A 23,301-nucleotide genomic window follows, 5' to 3' on the forward strand; every position below is an offset into this window, starting at 1 on the left:
GCAAAAATAACACTTACTGAAACATTCAATAATAGTGCATATTTTCAGAATTCAGTGTCGTCATTAAAGGTAACAGGGCTTTGCTTTTGATCTACACATACGCTGAAGCAGTTTTCATAAAAATTCTGAAGTATTTTGTGGGTGTCTGTGCAGATTCAAATCAAGACCACAATATGCAGAGTTCAGTACAGGACCAGGACCCAACTCAGTAAATTATTACGTTCCTTAATTTCTACTATTAGGTTTAACTCCAGATGTTTTGTAATTTTTCAGGATTTGTCGTGATGGATGAAAACACAGGATACAATAAAGGTACTGAAGGAAAATACATTGTTTCGCTTGTTAAAACTGACATTCAGAATTGATTTAAATTTTTTTTTTTCCCTTCTAGTTGAAGATGTGGTTGGTTGTCATGTTGAAGATGCTGTGACATTTTGGGCACAGGTGATGTAAAAAAACCTTGTTGAATAAGATATTCTAATAAGGTGTTTGTTTAATCTAGTTTCATACAAAAATGGTAGGGATGTACTTAACAAAATTTAAAATGCCTAATGGGTATATGAATGGGACTTGGGGTAAAAAAGAAACTACCTTAGGTTTCAAAGTTGAACATCTAACAACGTGGTTAAAATATTCCGTCCAACTGTTCAGTTGCTTAATACTGACATAAACAGGAGTCACATGTTGCCTTCTGAATTGGATTAGAAAACTATTGACCCATCAGCCAACTCAAATTTTGCATGGACTTACTCTATACAGTGTACAGTAGGCCCTACCTAAAAGCTTGAATGTTAGAACTATCAATGTTGGATCAGGAATAGTATGGAAAGTTGACCTTGGGGCCTTTAAATTTTTGACATGACTAACTTCAACATTCATAACAAAACAAAAATAATGGAAAAATCTATTGTGGTTCTGAAGTTTAAATGGGAAACAGCACACCAGGTTTGAGGTTTCTGTAACTTTTTGTGGCTTTTTAATGAGAACTTGGTCTGTGTTGCTCATCCCCAGGTACATATATAACTTTAAACAATGGACATGCTATCTTTTGGGGGTATAGGCGATGCCTGTGGTTCGTCAGGTGTGTGGTGTTACAAGTAACACTTAAGATAACTGAAAAATTAGGGGAAAAATTCAGATTGTCTTGTTTTTACTTTGTGCATTTGACAGGACTTTGTTTATAGTTAGTTTTCCTTTATATAGACAATATCGCTAGTTTCACTTTCCTTTATATAGACAGTATCGCTAGTTCTTCATGTGGGCACACAGTGGCAGGAAAAGCAACACTTAAAATGGAGTAAATTATTGTAAAATCCCAAATTGGTAGGGGGACTCAGTGGCAGATACAGTACCTGAAACGGCTTTCAACTTTTTTTTTTAAAATCTCTAGATATCATGTTGATGGTATCCTTTTTAATTACAGTGTTCTTAATTACTTGGAAGTCTTTTCAAGTATTGGCTTAATTGTATAGGTAGTCACAGACTCATTATGATACATGAGTTTATTTAAACTACTAAGAAATTTATGCATTGACTGTTTTCTTATAAAGAGATCATTACAGCTATCACTAGTAATAATTTCCTTCTTTAGAATTTGCATTTATGCATTCTGCAGCTTAATCCTAGAATTTTTCTAGTATTTTGTACCCTACTGTTCTTTTAGTGGATAAGTGAGTCATTTTTATTATACTAATTTTTTTCTCTCCCTCTCCACACACTTTGAACTTAAAATAAAATATAATAGTTGTTTCATCTTCTGTAGCTGATATAGGTTTTTACAACTTGGTAAACCAAAATATAATTAAAAGGTCTTGTTCACATCAGTCAAACCAAACAATTATTCTTACAAGTAAGAAAACAAGAGATTAAAAAATTTTTGCCTTTTCCCATAATGTTGAAAGAGGAGTGCAACATACATATTCCCAAAAATATATGAATGCTGACATTGAGTTTTTAAATCACATTTTTTGCAAGATCTCTTATGACTGTAGTTTTCACAAAATCTCTAAAAAAGTTAAGCTGTTAAAGTAAATATTTTTTTCAGACCAATTTTCTGCTAGAATTCCATCTCACCATAGTATGTTCTCTAACCCCTGAAAGTCGCTTTCCAGTGTTGGAAAGAAATTGCAACAAAGTTGTAGGTACAATTCAAAATTTAGAAGGTGAAAGTTGTCAGGGCAGTGCAGTGGTGTCAGGATTAGTAGATGTTTTGACTTATTTATTGGCTTTTGCAACAGACATTTAAAGGCTTTCAAATGATAGCTAACACTTTTTACTCTCCCCTCCCACTTCTTAGAACATGAGTAGAAATAATGACATCTTGAAATTAAGTCATGCACTGGCTGAAGTTTGTCCTCAGGCCAACTCAGTTTTTGGCAATCCTGATTTTACTAAGGTAAAGGTGTGTGAGTGGAGAGTGTGATTTTTTTTTTTTTTACACGTACGTAAAAATCTTTATTTTACACAACTGATTTCTTAGATGTTTTCTTGATTCTTTTATTGTAATATGACTTTTATTCTTTCAACTAAAAAAAAACCCCAGATATTCGGGGGAAAAAATGCAAAATAGAGTAATAGTGAAAATTTTCTAGGGTGTGTGTTTGTGTAGTCATGCGCAAACTTATACGCTACTTAAGTTTACCTGTAACTTGCTTCATAGTAGACTACCTCATCTCCTGAATTCCATATGTGTGCAGGTAAATTAGATTATTCTTATAATCACCTTTTTGATTTCATTAAAAAAATAAAATCTAGAAATCTCTACAATATTGTGAGTGGCATTTACCTTCTTCATAGCTGTTTGTTTTGTTTTGTTTGTTATTTATTTATTATTGTCAGTAAAACTGTGTAGCATGGCACAGATAGCAAAAGCTCCATGAATCCAATACATACATATTTTGCAGCATAAAACATTTCTTCAAAGTATAGTATTATATAACTAGATGTATTGAGGAGTATATATTTTGAAGCCTCCAGCATGTGCTAGCGTGGGAGATAGTATAATGAGTTAGGAGGACTGCCATTCTGTTTCAAGATTCTGCAGATATCCAGATAACAAACTTTGAAAAATAAGTGTTGTAATGGACTGTGGTGTATAATTTTGAGGTGCACTTATGCTTACAGAATGCCACTTTCTCTTCTGATCTACAGATTTACGGTGGATGTTTTTCTGAAGATAAATGCTGGTATAGATGCAAAGTACAGCAAGTGATCAGTGATGAAAAGGTAGGAAATATATTTTAGGATGTGATTGTTCTTTACTGCTGAATCGCTTTTAAAAGCAAATATATGGAAACAAAAACTAATATACTTCTGAGGCTTATCGTTGCCTAAAAAAATCTAAATCTGTGGTTATTTCCCTGGGGCATACGTTAAAGCAGGGGCAGGCCAACTACGGCCCGTGGGCCGCATCCGGCCCGTCAGACCTCTTAGTCCGGCCCTTGAGCTCCCGCCGGGTAGCGGGATCATGGGGTTGCCTCATTCTGCCCAGCTCCCGGAAGCAGCAGCATGTCCCCCCTCCAACTCCTATGTGTAGGGGCAGCCAGGGGGCTCCCTACGCTTCCGCCACCCCAAGTGCTGGCTCTGTAGCTCCTGATGGCCATGGTTCCCAGTCAATGGGAGCAGCAGTGGCGGTGCATGCAGACGGGGCAGCATGCTGAGCTGCCTGGCTGTGCTTCCGTGTAGGAGCTGGAGAGGGGACATGCCGCTGCTTCCAGGAGCTGCTTGAGGTAAGCACTACTTGGAGCCTGCACCCCTGACCACCTCCTGTGCCCCAGCCCCCTGTCCAGCACTGAACCCTCTCCTGCCCTTTGAACCCCTTTGTCCCAGCCCAGAGCACCCTCCTGCCCCACAAACCTCTCAACCCCAGCCCCACATAGGGTGACCGGATGTCCTGATTTTATAGGGACAGTCCCAATTTTTGGGTCTTTTTTCTTCTATAGTCTCCTATTATTCCCCACCCCCTTTGCTCATTTTTCACACTTGCTGTCTGGTCACCCTAGCCCTCACCCCCCTGCCCCAGACCTGATCCCCTTCTAGCCCTCCGAACCCCGCAATCCCAGCCTGGAGCACCCTTCTGCACCCCAAACCCCTCCACCCCCACACCCAAATCCCCTCCCACACCCTGGAGCCCCCTCCCACACCCTGAATTCCTCATTTCTGGCCTTACTCCAGAGCCTGCACCCTCAGCCAATGTCCTCACCCCCTCCTGCACTCCAATCCCCTATTTCGTGAGCATTCATGGCCTGCCATACAATTTCCATACCCAGATGTGACCCTCAGGCCAAAAAGTTTGCCCACCTGTGCGTTACCAAAGTGATAAATTCTTTTGAAAGCTTTAAGTTGATGGGAAGATTGGTACAGTGTGTGTGTATACCTTTTTGAAGTGATACAGACAGACAGATGCACACCCCTAGAGTAACAGGTGCCAGTGTTATCAAGCAGTACCATTTTACTTCAGAACTTCTGAGAAGAGAAAATGGGAGTTGGGATCTGGCTGATAAGATTCACCGAAATAATATTAGAGCTGATACTTATGGCTTTCAGGTGACTTTTTTTTTCTTTAAAGCTCTTAGGCTAGGGTTGTTTGGTAATTGTGATGTCCAAACACAAGAGGTTTACAGGAATGCTTCACTTAAAATCGTCCCAGTTAATGCTGTTTCATTGTTACGTTGCTGATCAAGTAGTGAAATGCTCCCTTCTAACATCGTTTGGCAGCTGCCTGTTTTGTCTGCTGCTTGCAGGAGGAGCAGCCCGTTGCAGCTAGCTGGTGGGTAGTTGGACCCAGGGTGGACCAGCAGCCCCCGCAACAGCTCCCCACTCCCCTAGGCTCCCTGTGCAGCAGCTGTTCCTCCCCCCACTGCCATGTGCTGCTCCTGCCCTCTGCCTTGGAGCAGCTCCTAGAGACTCCTGCTTGCTGTATGGGAGGACGGGGCAAGAGGGGGGCTAATGTCAGGGTGTCTCCTCCTCCCCCTGCGCCTGCACCCCCTTACCCCATCTTCCATAGAGCACAGGAGACACAGGACAGAGGGAGAGAGCTTCTAGGCAGTAGCTGCAGTCTCAGGTCTCAGCAAGCTGATTTAATTAACAGGGCAGTGTACTTAAGCCTGGGGTCAGCTACTAAAAGGGGAAATGCACATTTTTTCTCTCACACAGGATGTCTCTCTCTGTCTGCCCTCCCTCCTTTCCTGTTGCCTTGTAGTGTTGTGAGAGTTAACCCTTGAGGGCTCAGTCAATTGCTGGTTCATTTAGCAGTAAGGCATTCCCTGGGAAATATCCCACCCTCTGACTCCTCCACCTCAACCAAACTTCAAAGTCGTCATCACTGTGTACCGGTATTAAATTGTTTGTTTAAAACTTATACTCTGTGTGTGTGTGTGCATGTATATAGTTTTTGTCTCATTTACCTAACTCCCTCATTTACATTAATTCTTATGGGGAAATTGGATTCGCTTAACATCGTTTTGCTTAAAGTCGCATTTTTCAGGAACATAACTACAACGTTAAGTGAGGAGTTCCTGAATTACCCTCACTTGAAATGGTGATATCCACACTGGTTCATGCTATAATGATTTGTGAGCTTCCTTTAATTTCACCTCTGCCCTTGAAGACAGTCTGATTTCACAACTTTTCCTATGTCATTTCATAGCCAGATTTAAAACTGGAAAAATTATCAGTGAAAAGCTGTTTTGTTCTTAAAACTAAAGTTTAAATTCAGAGTGAGGTGCTAAATTTTGGGATTTTTCCCTAACTCAGTGTTTTTCAAAGTTTGAGTCATGACCCAGTATTGGATCACAGCATGTACGGCACTAGGTTGCTCTAGTCAGCACTGCCGACAGTGACATTAAAAAGTCCCGTTGGCGGTGCTGCCTAGCTAAGGCAGGCTAGTGCCTACCTGTTCTGACACCGTGCTGCACCCAAGAAGTGGCCAGCAGTGGGTCTGGCTTCTAGGCAGGGGGGCCATGGGGCTCCGTGTGCTGCCCCCGCCCTGAGCTGCTTGCGTGCCTCTGCCTAGGAGCTGGACCTGCTGCTTTCCACTTCCGGAGTACAGTGCGGTCCACGGTGCCAGGACAGGTGGGAAGCCTGCCTCTGCACTCTGCTGTGCTGCTGACTGGGAGCCGCCGGAGTTAACCCTGTGCCCCAATCCCGCTCCCCAGTCCCCTGCCCCAGCCCTGAGCCCCCTCCCAAACCCAGAATCCCTCCTGCACCCCAAAACTCGCATCCCCAGCCCCACCCTAAGCCCTCCCCAAAACTTGGAGCCCCGCCTGCACCCCCAGCCCAGAGCCATCCTCCCAAACCTGGAGCCCCTCCTGCATCCCACACCCCAACCCCCTGCCCCACCCCATAGTGCCTTCCCACATCCTGAACCCCTCATTCCTGGCTGCAGCTCGCACCCCTGCCCCAGCCCTTAGCCTCTCCCAAACCCCTCATCCCCAGCTCCATTGGGTCATGGACATCAACAATTTTCTTCAATTGGGTCCCCAGAAAAAAGGTTGAAAACAACTGCCCTAACTTATCCCCTTTATTAAAAGAGAACTCCACATGTAATATGAATATATATACAAATACATGTACATACTTCCTAAAAACTCAAACTGCTAGCATGCCAACACTTTAACTATTAGAGGAAAAGTAAGACTGTGGCTTTTCATTTAAAAAACATTGGTACACAAACTGTTGAATTAACGTAAGCAAATTGTAAAAACACCATAGAACTTGCTTAACCTTTGAAATGTCCTGCTTTTCAGACCTACTTTTAATAATCAAATATATCTCCTTCTTGGAAATACCACAAAAACTGTAGCGTGCACCTTGAGACTTGAATGGGCTGAAGTGGACTAATGAAACAATGAACGGATATTTCTAAAGATTGTTCAGATTTTTTTTAAAACTCATAGAATATCAGGGTTGGAAGGGACCTCTATACTTAGTAAATATTTAGCTGTTTATGCAAGGTATTAGGACAAAACTGCTGAAGATTTCCTTTGAGAAGCCTATTGTAATTTCACACTTACTTTTTTTTATATATATATCTGATACCATTTTTTCTTCAGATATCGAAACTGTAAGATACTTATTAGTTGTCTGTCAAGGTCTTTTGGCACTCATCAGTTGGGAGCTTGTTGCACTGAAATTGATAGTTTTATACTAAATGACGTCACTGTTCCCAGCTTATGGTAAGGGGTGCTATGAACAATGATTATTCTATACAGAATAGATTTACACTGGAAGAGATGAGGATAATAAATATTCAGGATGTTTAAATAGAAAATGGAAAAACTTTGGACCTTGAAGACGCATTATGCTGACCATAAAAATGGCACAGTAACTTAGAACAACAAATTTTATATTTGTAAATTAAGATTTTATTTTTAACTTTCAGTTTTGATGGTATAGTTTGAACTGTGACTTCTCCTACCTAGTAGGTTTGCTTTTATAAGGGCATAGCTATCTTTTCTTTATATTGGCCTTGATCAGATGTAGAACTCCCTTTAGGACTCGCACACTTGGATCACAAGTGATATATAGTCCTCTAAGTACTGTATATTTTAATACGTACCACTGTAGTAGACTTGTAGCAGCTATGCTTATTTATGTTTTATTATTGCCACAGTGTGAGGTATTATACATTGATTATGGAAATTCTGAGATGCTAAATCGATCAGAAATAGTTGAGATTCCAAAGAACTTGCAATTTCCCAGCATTGCTAAAAAGTATAGACTCTGGGGACTACAGATTCCTCCTGATCAAGATTTAAATCAATTTGACCAGGTAAGTTATAGACTTATAAATGCGTGGATGATGAACTGTGTAACAAATAAAGCCAAACTGTCTACGAAATTTTCATCCTTAGGAATCCATAAAAGATGAATGGTGAGAGTGTCTTTACCCATCAAGCTGAGACTCATGAGGGATAGTCTCTGTAAGACAGTCAAATCTCTCACCATTAATGAACTTTAAAAGCCAAAATGGCCATCTTAAAAAATGAGTGAAGATGCTATCTAGATAGCTTGTAGTAGATAGAGCATGGTCTTGGGAGCTCTAGGTTCTGTTCCTAACTCTGTCACAAACTCTCTGACCTTGACCAAGTGACATGGCGCTCTGTCCATTTCAGTGTCCGTCTTTAATAGGAAATAATACTTCCTTAAATCAACAGAGAAATATTCCCTGTTGGAATGGATCACAAATCCATTGATGGTTGTGAGTTGCTCAGGGATGATGATGAGTGCCACAGAAAATAAATTCAGTGGAAAGAATGCTGAGTTGACAAGAGGGCAGGTATTTTTCTAGCTCCATCCATCATCAGTGAGTGTGAATTTTCTTCCTCTTTGGCACTTTTGCATTCAACTAGTGGTTTAGAGGAGAATCGCGAGATCGTTGTTAATCTTATAGTTGGAGGTAGTAAAGCCTCTAGTAAAGGCTGCCTAACAAATTCCATTGTAACCCACTGTTTCCAGTTGCTTATAACTGTGCCAAACTTTAACTGTTAGGGCTAAATTTTTCCATATTTGCTCTCTGCCTCAGGCTGAACGTCTTCTTTTTTGGGGTGGGGGGAGGAAAGGGGGAAGGACATCAGCAAAAACAGCTTATTCAAAGAAATGGCTGAGTTAAGGGTAGTTTTTTCTCTGTTAAGTTGTTTTCAACCACTTCTTTGACAGGCTGCATCACATCCCATTCCTCTCAACCTTCAAACCTGCCAGTGTCTGACACTAGCAATCAAACTACTAACTGCAGTTCTGACATTCCTAACTTTTGAATGCTTGATTTTTCAGTCTTGACATTTCAAGGTTGATATTCACAATGTAGGTTTTTATATGTAATAATGTAATTACATTTGCATTCCATTTCAAGTGGTAGATATGTAGCTGATCACACATTTGGATATAATTTGCTCTGTAGTAGTGAGGACTTATTTAAATGGGAGATATTTAGTGCTGTAGTTGAACTTTAGCTATTTCATTTAATTGACTATTACCAATGTAGATAAAATGTTGATAGCTAAAATGGCAGGATAGAGGAATGGCACAACTCACATTATTATTTATAATACAGGCTTTTCCTGTATTACTGAAAGGTTAACCTTTGTATAATGGTGTTAAATATTTGGCTTGGGGTTTTCAAAATGGCCTAATGTAGTTTGGTGCCCAACTTCCATTGAAAGTTTTAACTCCTCTAGGCTCCACTGAAGTCTTTAACAGGTCTGTTTACTGATGGAAAGTTAGTTGAGTTAAGCAAAGAGAAATTGTTCACTGTGAGCGGTTGTATAACTTCTGTACATTTATTTTACAGGGGAGAAAGTTCTTATGCAGTTTAATTTTTGAAAAAGAAATAAAAATGCGACACAAAACCACATACCAGGATGGTACCATTGTTGCCCAGGCCGAGTATGGAAAAGTTGATATTGGGGAAGAAGTGGCTAAGAAGGGGTTTGCTGAAAAATGCAAATCCCCTATAAATGCTAACAACTGCAATGAGAAGAAAATAGATGTCGCTCAGTACCAACCCTGGAATGCAAAAGTTTCAGCTCCAGCATGGGAGGACAGACCCAACCCTTCAGTATCCAACCGACTGAAAGGGCGTTTTGGTGACCAGCTAGGTACCAACATGAGGAATGAAAATCATACTGGGAACCATATGCCTTTTGTGAAGTAAGACAGGGTGGGGTCTGATAGTGAGTGTGTCACTGTTTTGATATAGACTCATTACTGAGTTTTTGTATGTAGGAGAGGAAGGTGAGAAAAGCAAAAAGACAATACATTTCAGCCCTTGCTAAGTGGATGTTTTGTCTCCTAAAAGCTTCCTTTACTGAAGAAAATATTTTGGAATTTTTTTGTGGCTGATATGTCCAATGGTTAGTTAAGAGAGAACTTTTATTATATTAAAAAAAGAACAGGAGTACTTGTGGCACCTTAGAGACTAACAAATTTATTTGAGCACGAGCTTTCGTGGGCTACAGCCCACCACGAAAGCTTATGTTCAAATAAATTTTAGTCTCTAAGGTGCCACAAGTATTCCTATTCTTTTTGCGGATACAGACTAACATGGCTGCTACTCTGAAACCTTTTATTTTATTATATTGCACAAAACAATAAATAGCTGCAGAGACTAAGCCATTTATGTGCCTTGTCTTTGCTTAATCCCAAAAGCCATTTGTTCTGCATATACTACAAAGCAAGAGATGTTACTGCCATAATACAACAAACTGTAATTGGTACAGAAATATTATTTGTTTTAAAAATGCTACATTTGTCTCTTGGACTTTCTAGCAACATGATGAGTTATAAAGATAGTCTGTTCTAAATGATTAATGAATAGGCGTTTGCACTCAAAGGACTGGCTTTTTGAAACTGGGCTGTGTTTATCACACATGGTGTCTCTTTCTCCCACTGTATATTACTACTGCTGAGAATTTCAAGGAAAATTTATGAATGACCTGTGGGCCTGGGTGCAAAACTGGCCTCCAAAAAGGAAGCCTGGTATGAAAATCAGGCCAAAAGTCTTTACACAATTCCCATGAGAGGTCTGTACAGAATCAGGATGGGAGACAGAATTTTTTTGGCATCCAGTAGAACCAAATATAGAAGGCATGGTAAATTCTCTTCCATCTCCTAATTCACTCCTCTTTCGTGTCATTTTCTTTCCTCCTTTACTTTTATGTATTAAAAAAGAGAGACTCCATCCTTCTTGAGAAAGTGCTTAGTGCACAGAGTAGGAAACTCCAGCCCCCTTCAAGCTGGTCATCCAAAATCACTGGACACTTTTGAAATCTTTTCTCGATGCTCTTAATTATTGTTTTTTTTTCTAGTTGAAACTTGTCTGTCCTATTAAAGATGGTTTCTGCTCTGAGTCATTTCATTTGAGCTTTTATTCTCTTTAGTGTTGTTACTCTTGTCTTTACTATTTTATTCATCTTTGCACTTGTGTAGCAGAGAGAGAGAGAGGGTCATGCAGTGAGAGCACAGCTAATTCTCTAGATATTAACTTTCTGAAGAATGTTTTTTTTTTTTCCCCTCCCCCATGCTCTTGGAAGAGCTTGGGCCCTGGCTGTTAAGAGGTGTGGGAGAGTCTAGAAACACTGATGAAAGTTGGGACAGTGGTTCCAAGGTAAGGGAGAAGATGATGTGGAAGGTTTAGTCGAGGATTGAAGTTGCAAGGCATTGGTCCCTGCAATAATTTTGCAAAAGAGACAACACAGATATGTATTATATAAGTACGCGCTCAGACATGTTGTTTTCACCTTATGATAGAGCATATTGGTTACTTGTGCTGGAGCTTACCTGATTCAGTCAGTTCATGTTAATTTATCTCAATATTAAAACAAAATCCACTGTCCGAAAATGCAGAGTATAAAAGAATATCTTTTGTCTGTTGGGGAAGGGAGTACAAAAGCTATGCTCAGATGAAATAAAGTCAAATCTTACAACTGGAAGTAAGTATGTGTCTGTACCACTTGTGCTTACAGTGACAAGAGGTGGTGATGGTGGTCATAAATCTTTAAAAAGACACTCATGGTATCTAGAGTTTCCAGGGCTACAATGTGCTGAAGAAGGGGAATGTGGGTGATAAAAGATGCTGCTGAGCAACCGGAAACGTTATGCAGCAGAATAAGTAAACATCTTCTAAAAACATATATATATTTGAACTTCACTGGCTGTTTGTATTTTCCTGATCTCTTCTGTCTATTTAGGAATTTTATAGAGAGCCCATCACTGATGCATCTGAAAGCATGAATTCCCCCATGTTATATTTTTGCAAGATCACATTCTGTATCACCAAGATGTTTGTTCACATTGATGTTTGTTGGGGCTATAATTTGGAATGCAGCTCAATTAGATTGGTAGTAAATGGCTTCATCCCTGACTTACTTTGAAGTAGCCAGGACTGTTTCCTGAATTTTAGAGAAGCTCAGGGTCTGGTAAACCATTCATTTTTTCTTCCTTCCTGCTGCAGCAGCATTGTCCTCCATAATGTCCAGACTGGCCTAGGGAAATATGCACCTCCTGGCAGCAAGGAGATCCTAGCTTTCTACTTCCACTCATTCCCATGGCTGTTTTTAATAATTCTCTGCATATCGCAACCTTTATTTAGTGAAGTTTTGTGTACGTATGCCGATGAAGGAAACCGAGGCGCAAAGAGGTTGTATACAAATCTGTTTGAAGGCCAACATGGGAAGGTCACACTTCTAAAGAAATGTGGCATAATTTAATCATGTATAAATGCTTGTACAATAGATTTCTATTCTTGATCTGTATGACTAAGATGGTCTTGACAGTCATGATTAAAGAATTGTTGTACCATTATAAAATAAGCATCTTGATTCTGTTTAATATTCATTTATTTTTAATAGGGAAAAATTCATGGCTCGTGACTTTAATATAGGGTCAAACATCAGTTTGGCAAAAATAAAACAGGATCAGAAACTGATTGAAGAGAATGAAAAGCTCAGAAACGAGAAAGAGATTCTCCAGAAGGAGAATCAAATTCTCCTCCAAAATTATAAAGAACTAGAATCGACAATTGCACACCTGAACCATCAAGTGCAGGTATGTGAAAAAGTGAGGGAGGTTCTCCTGGTGCCCTTTCGGTCTGAAACAGACAGGGAGGAGAACTCAGGACTTGGAGTGCAAGTGGGAGGGAGCAGGAATGTTCAGAACCAGCTTTGCTGCCCAGGAGCACTGCCATATCCTGTGGTGAATTGCCCTCTTTAGGAGGGCAGCTGTTCTTGCCTCGTCTGTCCATGACTGATCAGTTTGCAAAAGCTGTCACCAGTGCTTCTGTCCTCTGAAGATACTATCAAATTGTTGTAATTCCAGGTAAATTGGAGTAACCTTTGGTATATCTGCACTGCAGTTAAGAACCCATGATGCCAGCTGACCCTGGCTTGGGATAAGGGGTTTAATTGTGGTGTAGATGTTTGGCCCAAACCCAGTGTCTACACCAAAATTCAACAGCCTCTGAGCCCAAGCCCTGGAAGCCTGAGTCAGCTAGCGTGGGCCAGCTGGGAGTGTCTAACTGGAGTGTACACATACCCCTTAACAAACAAGGTGGCAGCCACTAGCACATAAGTGAAGTTGTTTGAACACCTAAAGTACAGACGAGCTCTTTTAAAGGAGATAGAATCTCTGCCTTCTGAGAGTTTTGTTGGTTTTCTTCTCACTTCCTAAGCTGAAAGGTTGAGTGTCTTTTTCTTTCATTAATCATGCATAACATGAAAAGATTGTGACATAGTACTTAAAAGACAGGTCTTCCCCTTGTTTCCCTTCCCATGGCTGCATGCTGGGTGGAGCAATTTAGATAATTGATTTTAAAAAATCCTCTTGATTTATATCAGTTTGAGGCTTTCTAAAACTAATTGGAAAATGGTTGTTATTGCAACTTTAGATTAAAATTTAATATGAACTCAACTATATATGCTGTTTGTTCTAAATGGCACTCCTAGTAGGGTATCTTTGAGTTGGTATAAGCAATAAATAAATAAATAAAATACTGAATCTAAAGGACCTGATCCTGCTAATAGTTAAGCAGGTATGTAATTTACTCACAAATGTTCCTGTTGACTTTAGGTTTAATGAGCATAAGTATTTGCAGCATCCAGGGCTAAATTGCTTTTATTAAAAACTGTACTCTTACAGACAGCCTTTGACCCTTCAAAACAAAATTTCTGTGTTAACTATGGAAAGTTGTTTTGAACTCTTTAAATACACATGCACCAAAGTTTTCAAAAATAGGCTAAAGTTAGGTGCCAAAACATGGATTTAGGAGCCTGTGTGGGATTTTTAAAAGCACCTAAGTGATTTATGAGCACAAGTCCAGTTGACCGCAAACCCTGATCGAGGAGTGTAGCCTGGTATGAGTTTTTATTTTTATTGATTTGTGGAAGTATATTGGAAGAGTGGTGTTGATTGCAGATAGAGGACAGAGTATTTGCTTATCAATTGGTGTTTGCATTTGTGGTGTTTTGACAGTAAAGATGCTAATTAGGTCCTGGACTTGTTTTTTTCAGCATCGATGAGCATTTTAAGTGTAAAATTTCTTAGTGGGAGGAAAATCTCAATAAAATCTGAAACTCTGCTAACAGTTAGGAAACGAAAGAAGTACAAAGCATCCCCCCTCAACAATTTAAGACTAAAAGGGGAAGGAAGTAAAGAACTACCAATATTTAAATACAAAAATATAATTTTTTTAAAATCATGATTTTCATCCGCCAGGTTGCATGACCATATATAGCCATTTTGTCTGTGCTGGGCACAGGCTTGTCTGTATTTAATTTCTCGTTTAAAAATCTCAATAATGCCGTGCTTTAGTAATCTAGGCTAACAATTTAACCATTGTTTGTGTCCTTTTGTCACCACCTCTCGCCCACCCGCCAAAAAAATCAATAATGCAGGAAGAAAAGGAAACATCTAAGGAAACTCTTAAACATTTGGGGAAAACTCTGCATACGTATATAGGAACTAAAATGAGAAGTTTGGCTGCCCAGATTGAGGTTCTGAAAGATGTTAGGTATGTACAAGTTTTTTAACTGTACCAAATTACCACTGATGTATTTGTTTCTTTTAAAAGGACTGCATGCTATTTGGTCTCTCACTCAGTTTTAATTTTTGTAGTCATTATTTTATTCTGCTATTTTCCTTTTAACAAAACTAACATGAAAAGGTATAGAGAAGTCTTTTTGACTTGATACTACAATCCGTGATTGAAATCTGCAGCTTTCATGTCAAGGTGGTAAACTAGTTCCTGCCTTCCAGTGTTGGTTGGATAGATCTGAGAAGTTAAGTTTAGGTCTTTGTATTTCTTTCTAACCATTGTAGCAAACAGCTTGAAATTCCTATTTAGTATCTTGAGGCAGGTATCAAGTATCAGAGGAGTAGCCGTGTTAGTCTGGATCTGTAAAAGCAGCAAAGAGTCCTGTGGCACCTTATAGACTAACAGACGTATTGGAGCATGAGCTTTTGTGGGATGCATCCGACGAAATGGATATTCACCCACGAAAGCTCATGCTCCAATACATCTGTTAGTCTATAAGGTGCCACAGGACTCTTTGCTGCTTTGAGGCAGGTAGTTTCTTATAAAAGTTGTTAAAGTATGGGCACAGTGACGTACTTTCACTGCTGATCATTGGCTAGCCATTCAGATTACACACGCCCTATCTGGGGTGGGCTTTTAGAGCATATGCTGCTATTGTTGTTCAAGCTAGCTAGATCAGACCTAGCTCGGGTATGGCTGTGTGTGCTGCGATCACACCTTTGATTGCTATGTAGACACAAGTCTTTCCTGTGGTTTCCCTTTTTGTTGTGTTGTGGGGTGCAAAGTGAGACAAAATGAAGCTGTACAGGGCAGGTATGGAAAAGGGCTGTGTTGGGAGAAGTCGAAGAGAGAAGTGACCATCAATTCTAGTGAGAAGAAAGTTGCTCTAGTGTGTTTAAGAGAGAAAATGGATGAGCTTTTCAAAGAGAGAGGTGTCCTGGGGTAGAGAATAAACAAATCTAAGAAAAATGAATAGACAAAATATAAAGGGAGGGAATGAGAAAGTTCAAAGCAAGCGAGACAACACAAGTGTAGCCTGTTATGCTATTGAATATTCAGATATACCTGTTACTTCCTGCAATATTGTGTTACTTGCTGACAGATGTCATGCCATTTAATTATCTTCTTTTTTGAGATGGGAGTGGGTAAGAATACCTGCAGGGACAGCAGAAATTTCACTTGACTTACTGTTATTGGATATGAAATTAGATCATGTGGCAGGTTTTTAAGAACAATTATGTGCACCACTATTGAGTAATATTGTTTCAAGCTATGAAGAAAAGTGTTTTCCAGCTAAATATTCTTGTTTAATTCTTTCTCTCCTCACCACTCAGGTGTTCACATATGAATGTTCATTTTGGAGATGACCTCTTCAGAGCTGTAAAGGAGGTTACTGAAAGATGTCTCATTGCTCCATCTTCCTTGGAAAAGTTGGAGAAGATTTGGGCAGAGTATAACTTGGCTCAGGAGATGATTCAATTGTGCAAAAATGTGGTGGGTTGGATGTTTTTTTCCTCAGAGCTGTAATTTATAGCCTGTTGACAGAGTATATTAGTCTTATAAAGTGAACTCTGGTATCATGAATAGAGAATGGAAAAATCTACCTTGCCTTGGGTAACTGCAGTATTTTCCAGAAATGAAAGATTTGGATTGTTCACTTCATTTTAAAGGAGATTAAACTTTTGACAGTCCTGATTTAAATTAGGCGATTGGGCATTCAGAGCCATCAGAAAATGGCATTTGAGGGTTATTGATATGTTCCCTGCTCAGAAGGCGAGAACATAGGGTAAGGGTTTTAACAAGATTGCAACTTTATTAGTCTCATTACTTCCAAGGTTCCCATAAGGGGACAGTCCAGTGCAGTCACTTGCACCCCACTGGTCTTTTGCCTGTTTTGGGGGCTCCCACTACAGAGGGAGCCGGTCATCAAACTAAGAGGTTCTGTGTGTCTCCACTCACCCTCTAGCATGCCCCCTTTGGTGGTTGAGGTGAGAGGGGACCTCGGCATCTCTCTGCCCCCCAGCCAACATTGCTGTCAAGCACATTGATGGGGCAGTCCCCCTGGGGTAATATCCCAGCTCCTGGTTTGCACTTCCCCCATGGAGGTTAGACACATGCCCCATCTCATAAGAAGATGCCCTTGGGAGGCCCCTATGTTACCTTTTTGGATCTGGAGCCTAAATCAGCAAGTTCCTGCACTGGGTATCTGCCAAAAGTTGCAGCAAGTAAATGTCTCTCCAACAGTTCCAAACTGTGTCCTCCGGGATGGGGAGAATCCCATTCCTATGGCTGAAAATCAGGGGTTGAGTTTTGGGCATTGTGAGGAAGGTGAGAAAACCTCACCAGTCTTAGCCAGTTTGTGGTATGTAGAAAGATTCGTTCCTAGCCCCAAAGTGGTGACGAGCACAGTCCACAACAACCTAGATAAGGGAGGGAACGTGGGTTGACTGCTAGAAACTAGCAAACAGAAGTGGCCCTGAGCACGGGGATCCTATCATGGCTGCAAATTTTGTTCCAAATCTCATGAGACCTTATGGCTCCAAATCCCACGAAACGTTAAGCCCACCCTGGAAGTTCTCAGATGACTGGCAATCTTATGGGATCCACTCTGTGCTGTTAGCCGTCTTTGGTTGCACCATCAAAACGCACTCCTTTCTAGGTTCAGGGCTCTTTTGTGTTGTAATAGGAAGCTAGTTTCAACTTTAATGTTGGAGATTCTTTCTCTGTCGCACCCCACAAATTGTCTTTGAGACAGTATGCTAAATACAGGAGAGCTCTGTGCTCCCTCTCTGTGGTAGGGAGAAAACAAATGTTAACGATACAGAAATGGGTGTGGTGGTCTAGTGTAGGAGAGAGCATGCCACCCAGCATAGCCATTGGCAGCCTCTTTATGTCAGTTAACTTGATTGGAGCCATCCTGAGTCAGGGAAGGTTCTAGTTATGTGCTTTATGGGTGATTGATGGACAGGGCAGGGTCTCAGCTTGTGGGAAAGGGGGATCCCCATCTCCATGTCTCCCATGTATGGCTCCAACACTGGGAGAAATCAGAGAGGAGAGTGATTGAAACTAGTGTTCTGTGGAGTCCTTGGGACCAGCAAGAGAAATCAATGGGGTGTATGTGTTTTGGGGACAAAGATGAAGGGATTATACTTCTGCTAGCAGGAAGCTGCTTCTACCTCAGATACTTCTCCAAAGTTTCCCTGGGGAAGGAACCGTTATCCCCACAGCATCCCTCTCCCCTCCAGTGTATGCACACGTGTGCTATTTTTCCCTGCTTGCGCTCGCAAGTGGTGGCTTCTGAAGGCTTCTATAACAGGCTGCCTCTTCAGTGCTGGCTTGTGCTGCTGCATGTTCTGTAACGTTTACCTACCTCTTAATTCTACTGTAGAGGCTAAAATAATGTTTGCAAGGAGTCTTGAGTTTTTTATATGGAGAATGCTGTAATATAGCTTTATCCATCAATCTCAAAGGATTTCACAGAGCAAGTTAAGAGTATCATAAGTGCAAAGTAACTTTTGTTATTAATATATTTATCCCTTTCTGTGTAACCTTCCTACCTGGGACTGTCACTAAGGCCAAGTTCAGTAGTTCTGCAGATAAAGTGAACCCCGAGGACTTATTGCTAGAAAATAAAATTTTTTTCTTATGAAATGTGAGACCAATAGACAATGTGTCATTAATTTTTTCCTAAATTTAAGAATAAACAGTCTTACTTAAAATGCTTACTTCCCAAGCACTGCGGAATTATACTGATGCATTAGCTCATGAAGTAGACTGTTAATAGAAGTGAAACAGGTCTATTTTTCTCACCATGCATAAGAAATATTAACACTAAACAATCGTAAAAAAGAAACTGATATTTTTAAATGTTCAGTTTTTAGTGATCCAGTAGGTTAATTGTAAACAACATAAAGAGATTTGTTTTAAAAAATATTTAACTTCACTCTGCATGAGTAACACTCACTACGAACACATAGTTTAACAGTAAAACAAATGAGCTTGTTATAATTTGTTTATAGAGAGGTGGTCAGTAAGGAAGAGAAATAGGCAGGTTGCCAGGGCTTTGATATCCAAAGTTGTTTAAGTAGCAGCAAAGAACAAAGAGAAAGAAGGAGCTTACAGGCCTAGAAAAGTCTTAAGAATTCATTTTAATGACTTTTTTCCTTTGGAACATCCTTCATCCCAGATGAAGCAGCAGCAGTTGGAAACTTTTGAGACACATGGGTTAATCAAATTTGAGCAACAGAGGACATATAAAACAAAGATCCAGGCTAAGGCCAGGTCTACACTGCGACTTTAAATCGGTTTAATGGCCGATATACCGATTTAACGCTGTATCCGTTCACACGACATCGTCATTAATATCGAGTTAAACGGCTCCTTAAATCGATTACGGAACTCCTCCCAAACGAGAGGAGTAGCGCTAAATTCGATAGTGATAACTCGGATTAGGGTTCATGTGGACGGAAATCGACATTATTGGCCTCCGGGCGGCATCCCAGAGTGCAGCACTGACCGCTCTGGACAGCAATCTGAACTCGGATGCAGCGGGCAGGTAAACAGGAAAAGCCCCGCGAACTTTTGAATTACATTTCCTGCTTGCCCAGCGTGGAGCTCTGATCAGCACGGCTGGCGATGCAGTTTGAAATCGAAAAAGAGCTCCAGCATAGACCGTACGGGAGATACTAGGTCTGATCGCTGTATGGGGAGACAAATCTGTTGTATCCAGCTCCGTTACAGAACACGAAATGCCAAAGCGTTTGAATAAAAAACTCCAGGATACACAGCGCTGTGTGACAAGCGTAACGGGAAGCCAGAGACTCAAATGGACGCTCATGAAGGGAGGGAGGGGGTACTGAGGACTCCAGCTATCCCACAGTCCACAGCAGTCTCTGAAAATTATTTGCATTCTTGGCTGAGCTCCCAATGTCTGTAGGTTCAAACACAGTGTCTGGCGTGGTTCAGGGAACAGCTCCTCAGTTTATTTCCCCCCACCACCACGTGAAAAAAAAAAGGGAAAGATTGCTGTGCTATGGCGTTTGCTCAATGCACTCCGCGAAAAAGGCGCCAAAGGGTTGTCTGCTGCCTTCACAAAGGGAGGGGTGAGGCTGTACCCAGCACCACCCGGGGCAGTGTTTTCTGCCCCATCAGGCACTGTGCTCTCAACACGGAAGTGGGAACTATGGGATAGCTGAGGAACAGCTACCCACAGTGCACCGCTCCTGAAATCGATGGTAGCTTTGGACCATGGATGCAAACAATCGATTTCGGGATCCCACTGTGGACGCGCTAAACCGATTTTATTAGATCTGTTTTGTAATATCGGTTTAAGCTAATTCGAAATAATCATGCAGTGTAGACGTACCCTAAGAGTGAAACCAGCACTTGAGTGATCTGCAGAATTTATTTTAAGGTCTCCCTCTCTTACCACTCTTGATTTTGCTACAATTCATTTATGGAAAAATCACTTAGAAAAATAAGCTGAGCAAATGCTAGAAGTGGTGAAGTGACCTGATATGTGAAGAGAATCTTTTTAGTCTCAACGTGTTTGTTCTCTGTGAGATAATTGGATAAGATTCGAACTACCTGCAACAAGCCTGTAGTTTTCTGTGAAGAGGTTTTGTAGTAGTCTGTTACAGCACATAGAATTGTTACATGATAAACATCATGAGGTGAAGATCTCTTCACATGGCAATTTTTTTTAATCCTAATTTGTTCTAATTGGTATGGCATAGCATTGGGGTTCCGCTCCCTGCTTGTTGTGGATGGCTAACAATATGACAAATGCTACATACCAGTAAAAAGTTTCTTTTTACAAAACTGTACGTTGGGTCATGTTTGATCTGATGCGTCTCCAATTACATAGAATCTAGCTATCATCTTGTTTGGAATCTTGTTTGAGTGCTCTGACTGTGCATTAAGGAGAATAAGAGTTGCCGAGGCAGTGTTACAAGTAGCATGAAGAGGAAAAGTTGAATAGACAGGTAATACTGTCAGGGGACAGGCAGGCCTGATAGGAGTAGAGGATATACAAATGGGAAAGTGTGTTCAGGCTTGGAGCAGCCTGAAGAATTAATTTAGACACTAACTCCCCAGGTGAAGCGGCAGCAGCTAGAGGCAGAATATTTTGCTGCTCCAGTGGAATTTGTGGTAAGTACCCCTGAAGTCTTTGGGAAGTGTAGAAGAAAGAATTTGAGTTGTAGTGACTCAATACCCAAACCACCTTTCTTAAATTAAAAAATATCTTTTTGTTTTTAACAAAAGCTGTCCTGTTTTTAAAGGACGTAGTGGTATTAAGACCTTTGCTAATAAATTAGCTAAATTTAAAAGCCATGTGTAAGTGGAATAACACACTCCATAGAGTGTTGGTTAATAAGCACATGTATTGGGTTGATGAAAATACAAGGCATGCACCTCAAAGGTTGATTAATATGCACCTAGTCATCATTACATACATCTAAATAATGTTGATCTAAGTGTTGACTTTTAATCTATCTACAGTTGAACAGATCTCAAAGTTTGAGAAATATTTGTTGTCTGCAAAATTCTCTGATGGTTTTAGTTCCATATGCAGTTTGAAATGAAGTGTGTAAAAACCCAGTGAGCCCAAATAGGCAATGGATAGAAAATTTGTTGATGATGTCTACTTGCTTATTCGATCCATTTAACTCATTAAAACAGTTTTTATTAGCTCCTTCATGCTGTGCACTAGTCTTAGGAACATTATTGATATTTCCTCAATTCTTCCTTCTCTACCTTCTCTGCTGTGTGGTACTTTATCTTGTCACATCTCTAATTAGTTTGTAAGATCTTTGAGGCAAGGATTTTGGGTGGGGGGGGGCAGGCACGTAACAGTGTAAATAACACGAACAAGTAAACCCAATACAGCACTGGTTTGCATGAGGAATATAGTACTAGATGCAGGGCCAATGACATAATATGATCTTAACTCTCAGCATCTTTACTTCCCCCAGTTTTCTTAGACTGGGTTAACTAGATTCTTATGATTTTTATGTGTACAGCCTGCAGTGGGTGACTTTTGAGCCTGTATAGTAAGTGTAAGGTAAAGCAGACCTGATATGGAATAATGAGACACGCATCTAGATGCAGTTTGGCAAGTTCTTGACCCTGTTTTTTATCTAGAATGGGGTTATGTACGCTATGAAGGTCTGCCCTTTCCTAATGGGACTTGAGAGTTACATCTCTGCACTTAGTGCTCCATGTGCAAAGTCTCTAATTTGGTGTTTTTTGCCTCTAGTGCAAGTGAACAGGCACAAGCGACCAATTAAATGGTAGACATTTTGGGGATACTAACACTGTCGGTCTTGAGCCGTTTGTTGGTTTCTCAGACTTACTTATTATCATGGGGGAGGGGATATAAAAAAAACACTGCATCACAGTAACATTTAACTTTTAAAAATAGGAGCTACACAAGAATGAGGATGTCAGTTAAATGGAATATTAAAAAACAGTCACAAGGGTATCCTGCTTGCAAGCAGCATGAGGACTACTTAAAAACACCATAATAGAGGCTCTGAGTAAATATACACCCCAAATCAAAAAGGACTGGCTAAACAGTAGAGTGATGGAGGTTGTTAGAGGCAAAAAAGGAATCCTTTAAAATTTGGAAGCAAAATTCCAATGAGGTAAATACGAAGGAGCACAAACTCTGGCAGCTCAGAGCTCTGGGGCCCCCGCAGTGGAGCTTGAGAACTCCAGGCTCCCTTCCACACACCCCCAGTGGCTGAGAGCTCTAGGCCTGAGGCTGAAGCAGAAAATGTCACAGCAGTCTCTAAAAGTCATGGAATCCGTGACAAAATCTTATCCTTAATGCTGGGTTCTAAATTACCTTTTACCACCTAAAAAGTAGAGCTTGGAGTCATCCTGGATAGTTCTCTGAAAACTTGTGCTCAGTCGGCCCCAGAGGTCAAAAAGCCTAACAGTATGTTAGGAATTATTAGGAAAGGGATAGGCAATAAAACCAAACATATCATAATCCATGGTACACCCACACTGAATATTGTGTCTGGTTCTGGTCGCCCCAACTCAAAAAATACATATTGGAACTGGCAAAGGTTTAGAGAAGGGAAGCGAATTTGTGATCAAGGATATGGAAGGGGAGACTAAAAAGTTTAGGGTTGTACAATTTAGAAAAGAGACAAGTAAGGGATGATATGGTAGTGGTCTATAAAATCATGAATAATGTGGAAAAAGTGAATAGAAAAAGTGTTGTTTACCCTTTCCCACAATACAAAAACCAGGGGTGATCAGAAGAAATTAATAGGCAGCAGGTTTAGTACAAACAAGAAGAGGTACTTTTTCACACAATGCACAGCTAACCTTTGGAATTTGTTACCAGATGATGATGTGAAAGCCAAAAAGTATAACTGGGTTCACAAATGAACTGGATAAGTTTATGGAAGAAAAGTCCATCAATGGCTGTGAGCCAAGTCTGGCATGCCACCCAATGCTCAGGGCGACCCTAAAGCTCTGACTGTCAGAAGCCAAGAGTGGAAGCCAAGAGTGGATCACTCTATGAACTGGGGAGCGGTTAGATAGGCATGGGAGTCCAGGGGGTCTGTCTGGGTGTGGGGGTGTGGATAAGGGTTGGGGCAGTCAGGGGACAGGTAGGGGGTAGGGTCCTAGGGGAGCAGTCCGGGGATAAGGGGCAGGGAGGCATAGATAAGGGGTGGGTCCCAGGAGGGGGTAGTCAGGACAAGGAGCGGGGGGGGCAGTCACCCAGTCCTCTGTCCTGAGCCCTGCACCCCCCCCCC

The 23,301-nt window shown here is 40.8% G+C and overlaps 1 protein-coding gene across 1 annotated transcript in view; it reads left to right on the top strand.

Moving 5' to 3' along the window:
• Window positions 1-269: 269 nt before the first annotated feature.
• STK31 (serine/threonine kinase 31) overlaps window positions 270-23,301 on the top strand; it is a 116,566-nt gene continuing 93,534 nt past the window's right edge. Inside the window, exons 1-9 of the mRNA XM_032773865.1 lie at window positions 270-312; window positions 392-444; window positions 2,297-2,395; window positions 3,151-3,225; window positions 7,613-7,771; window positions 9,290-9,648; window positions 12,348-12,543; window positions 14,388-14,503; window positions 15,862-16,021. Of these exons, the coding sequence (XP_032629756.1) occupies window positions 285-312; window positions 392-444; window positions 2,297-2,395; window positions 3,151-3,225; window positions 7,613-7,771; window positions 9,290-9,648; window positions 12,348-12,543; window positions 14,388-14,503; window positions 15,862-16,021 (1,245 nt within the window). The 5' untranslated portion in view covers window positions 270-284. The remainder of the gene's footprint in view (window positions 313-391; window positions 445-2,296; window positions 2,396-3,150; window positions 3,226-7,612; window positions 7,772-9,289; window positions 9,649-12,347; window positions 12,544-14,387; window positions 14,504-15,861; window positions 16,022-23,301) is intronic.

This window comes from Chelonoidis abingdonii, chromosome 2, assembly GCF_003597395.2.
Source record: "Chelonoidis abingdonii isolate Lonesome George chromosome 2, CheloAbing_2.0, whole genome shotgun sequence".
Taxonomy (NCBI): domain Eukaryota; kingdom Metazoa; phylum Chordata; order Testudines; family Testudinidae; genus Chelonoidis; species Chelonoidis abingdonii.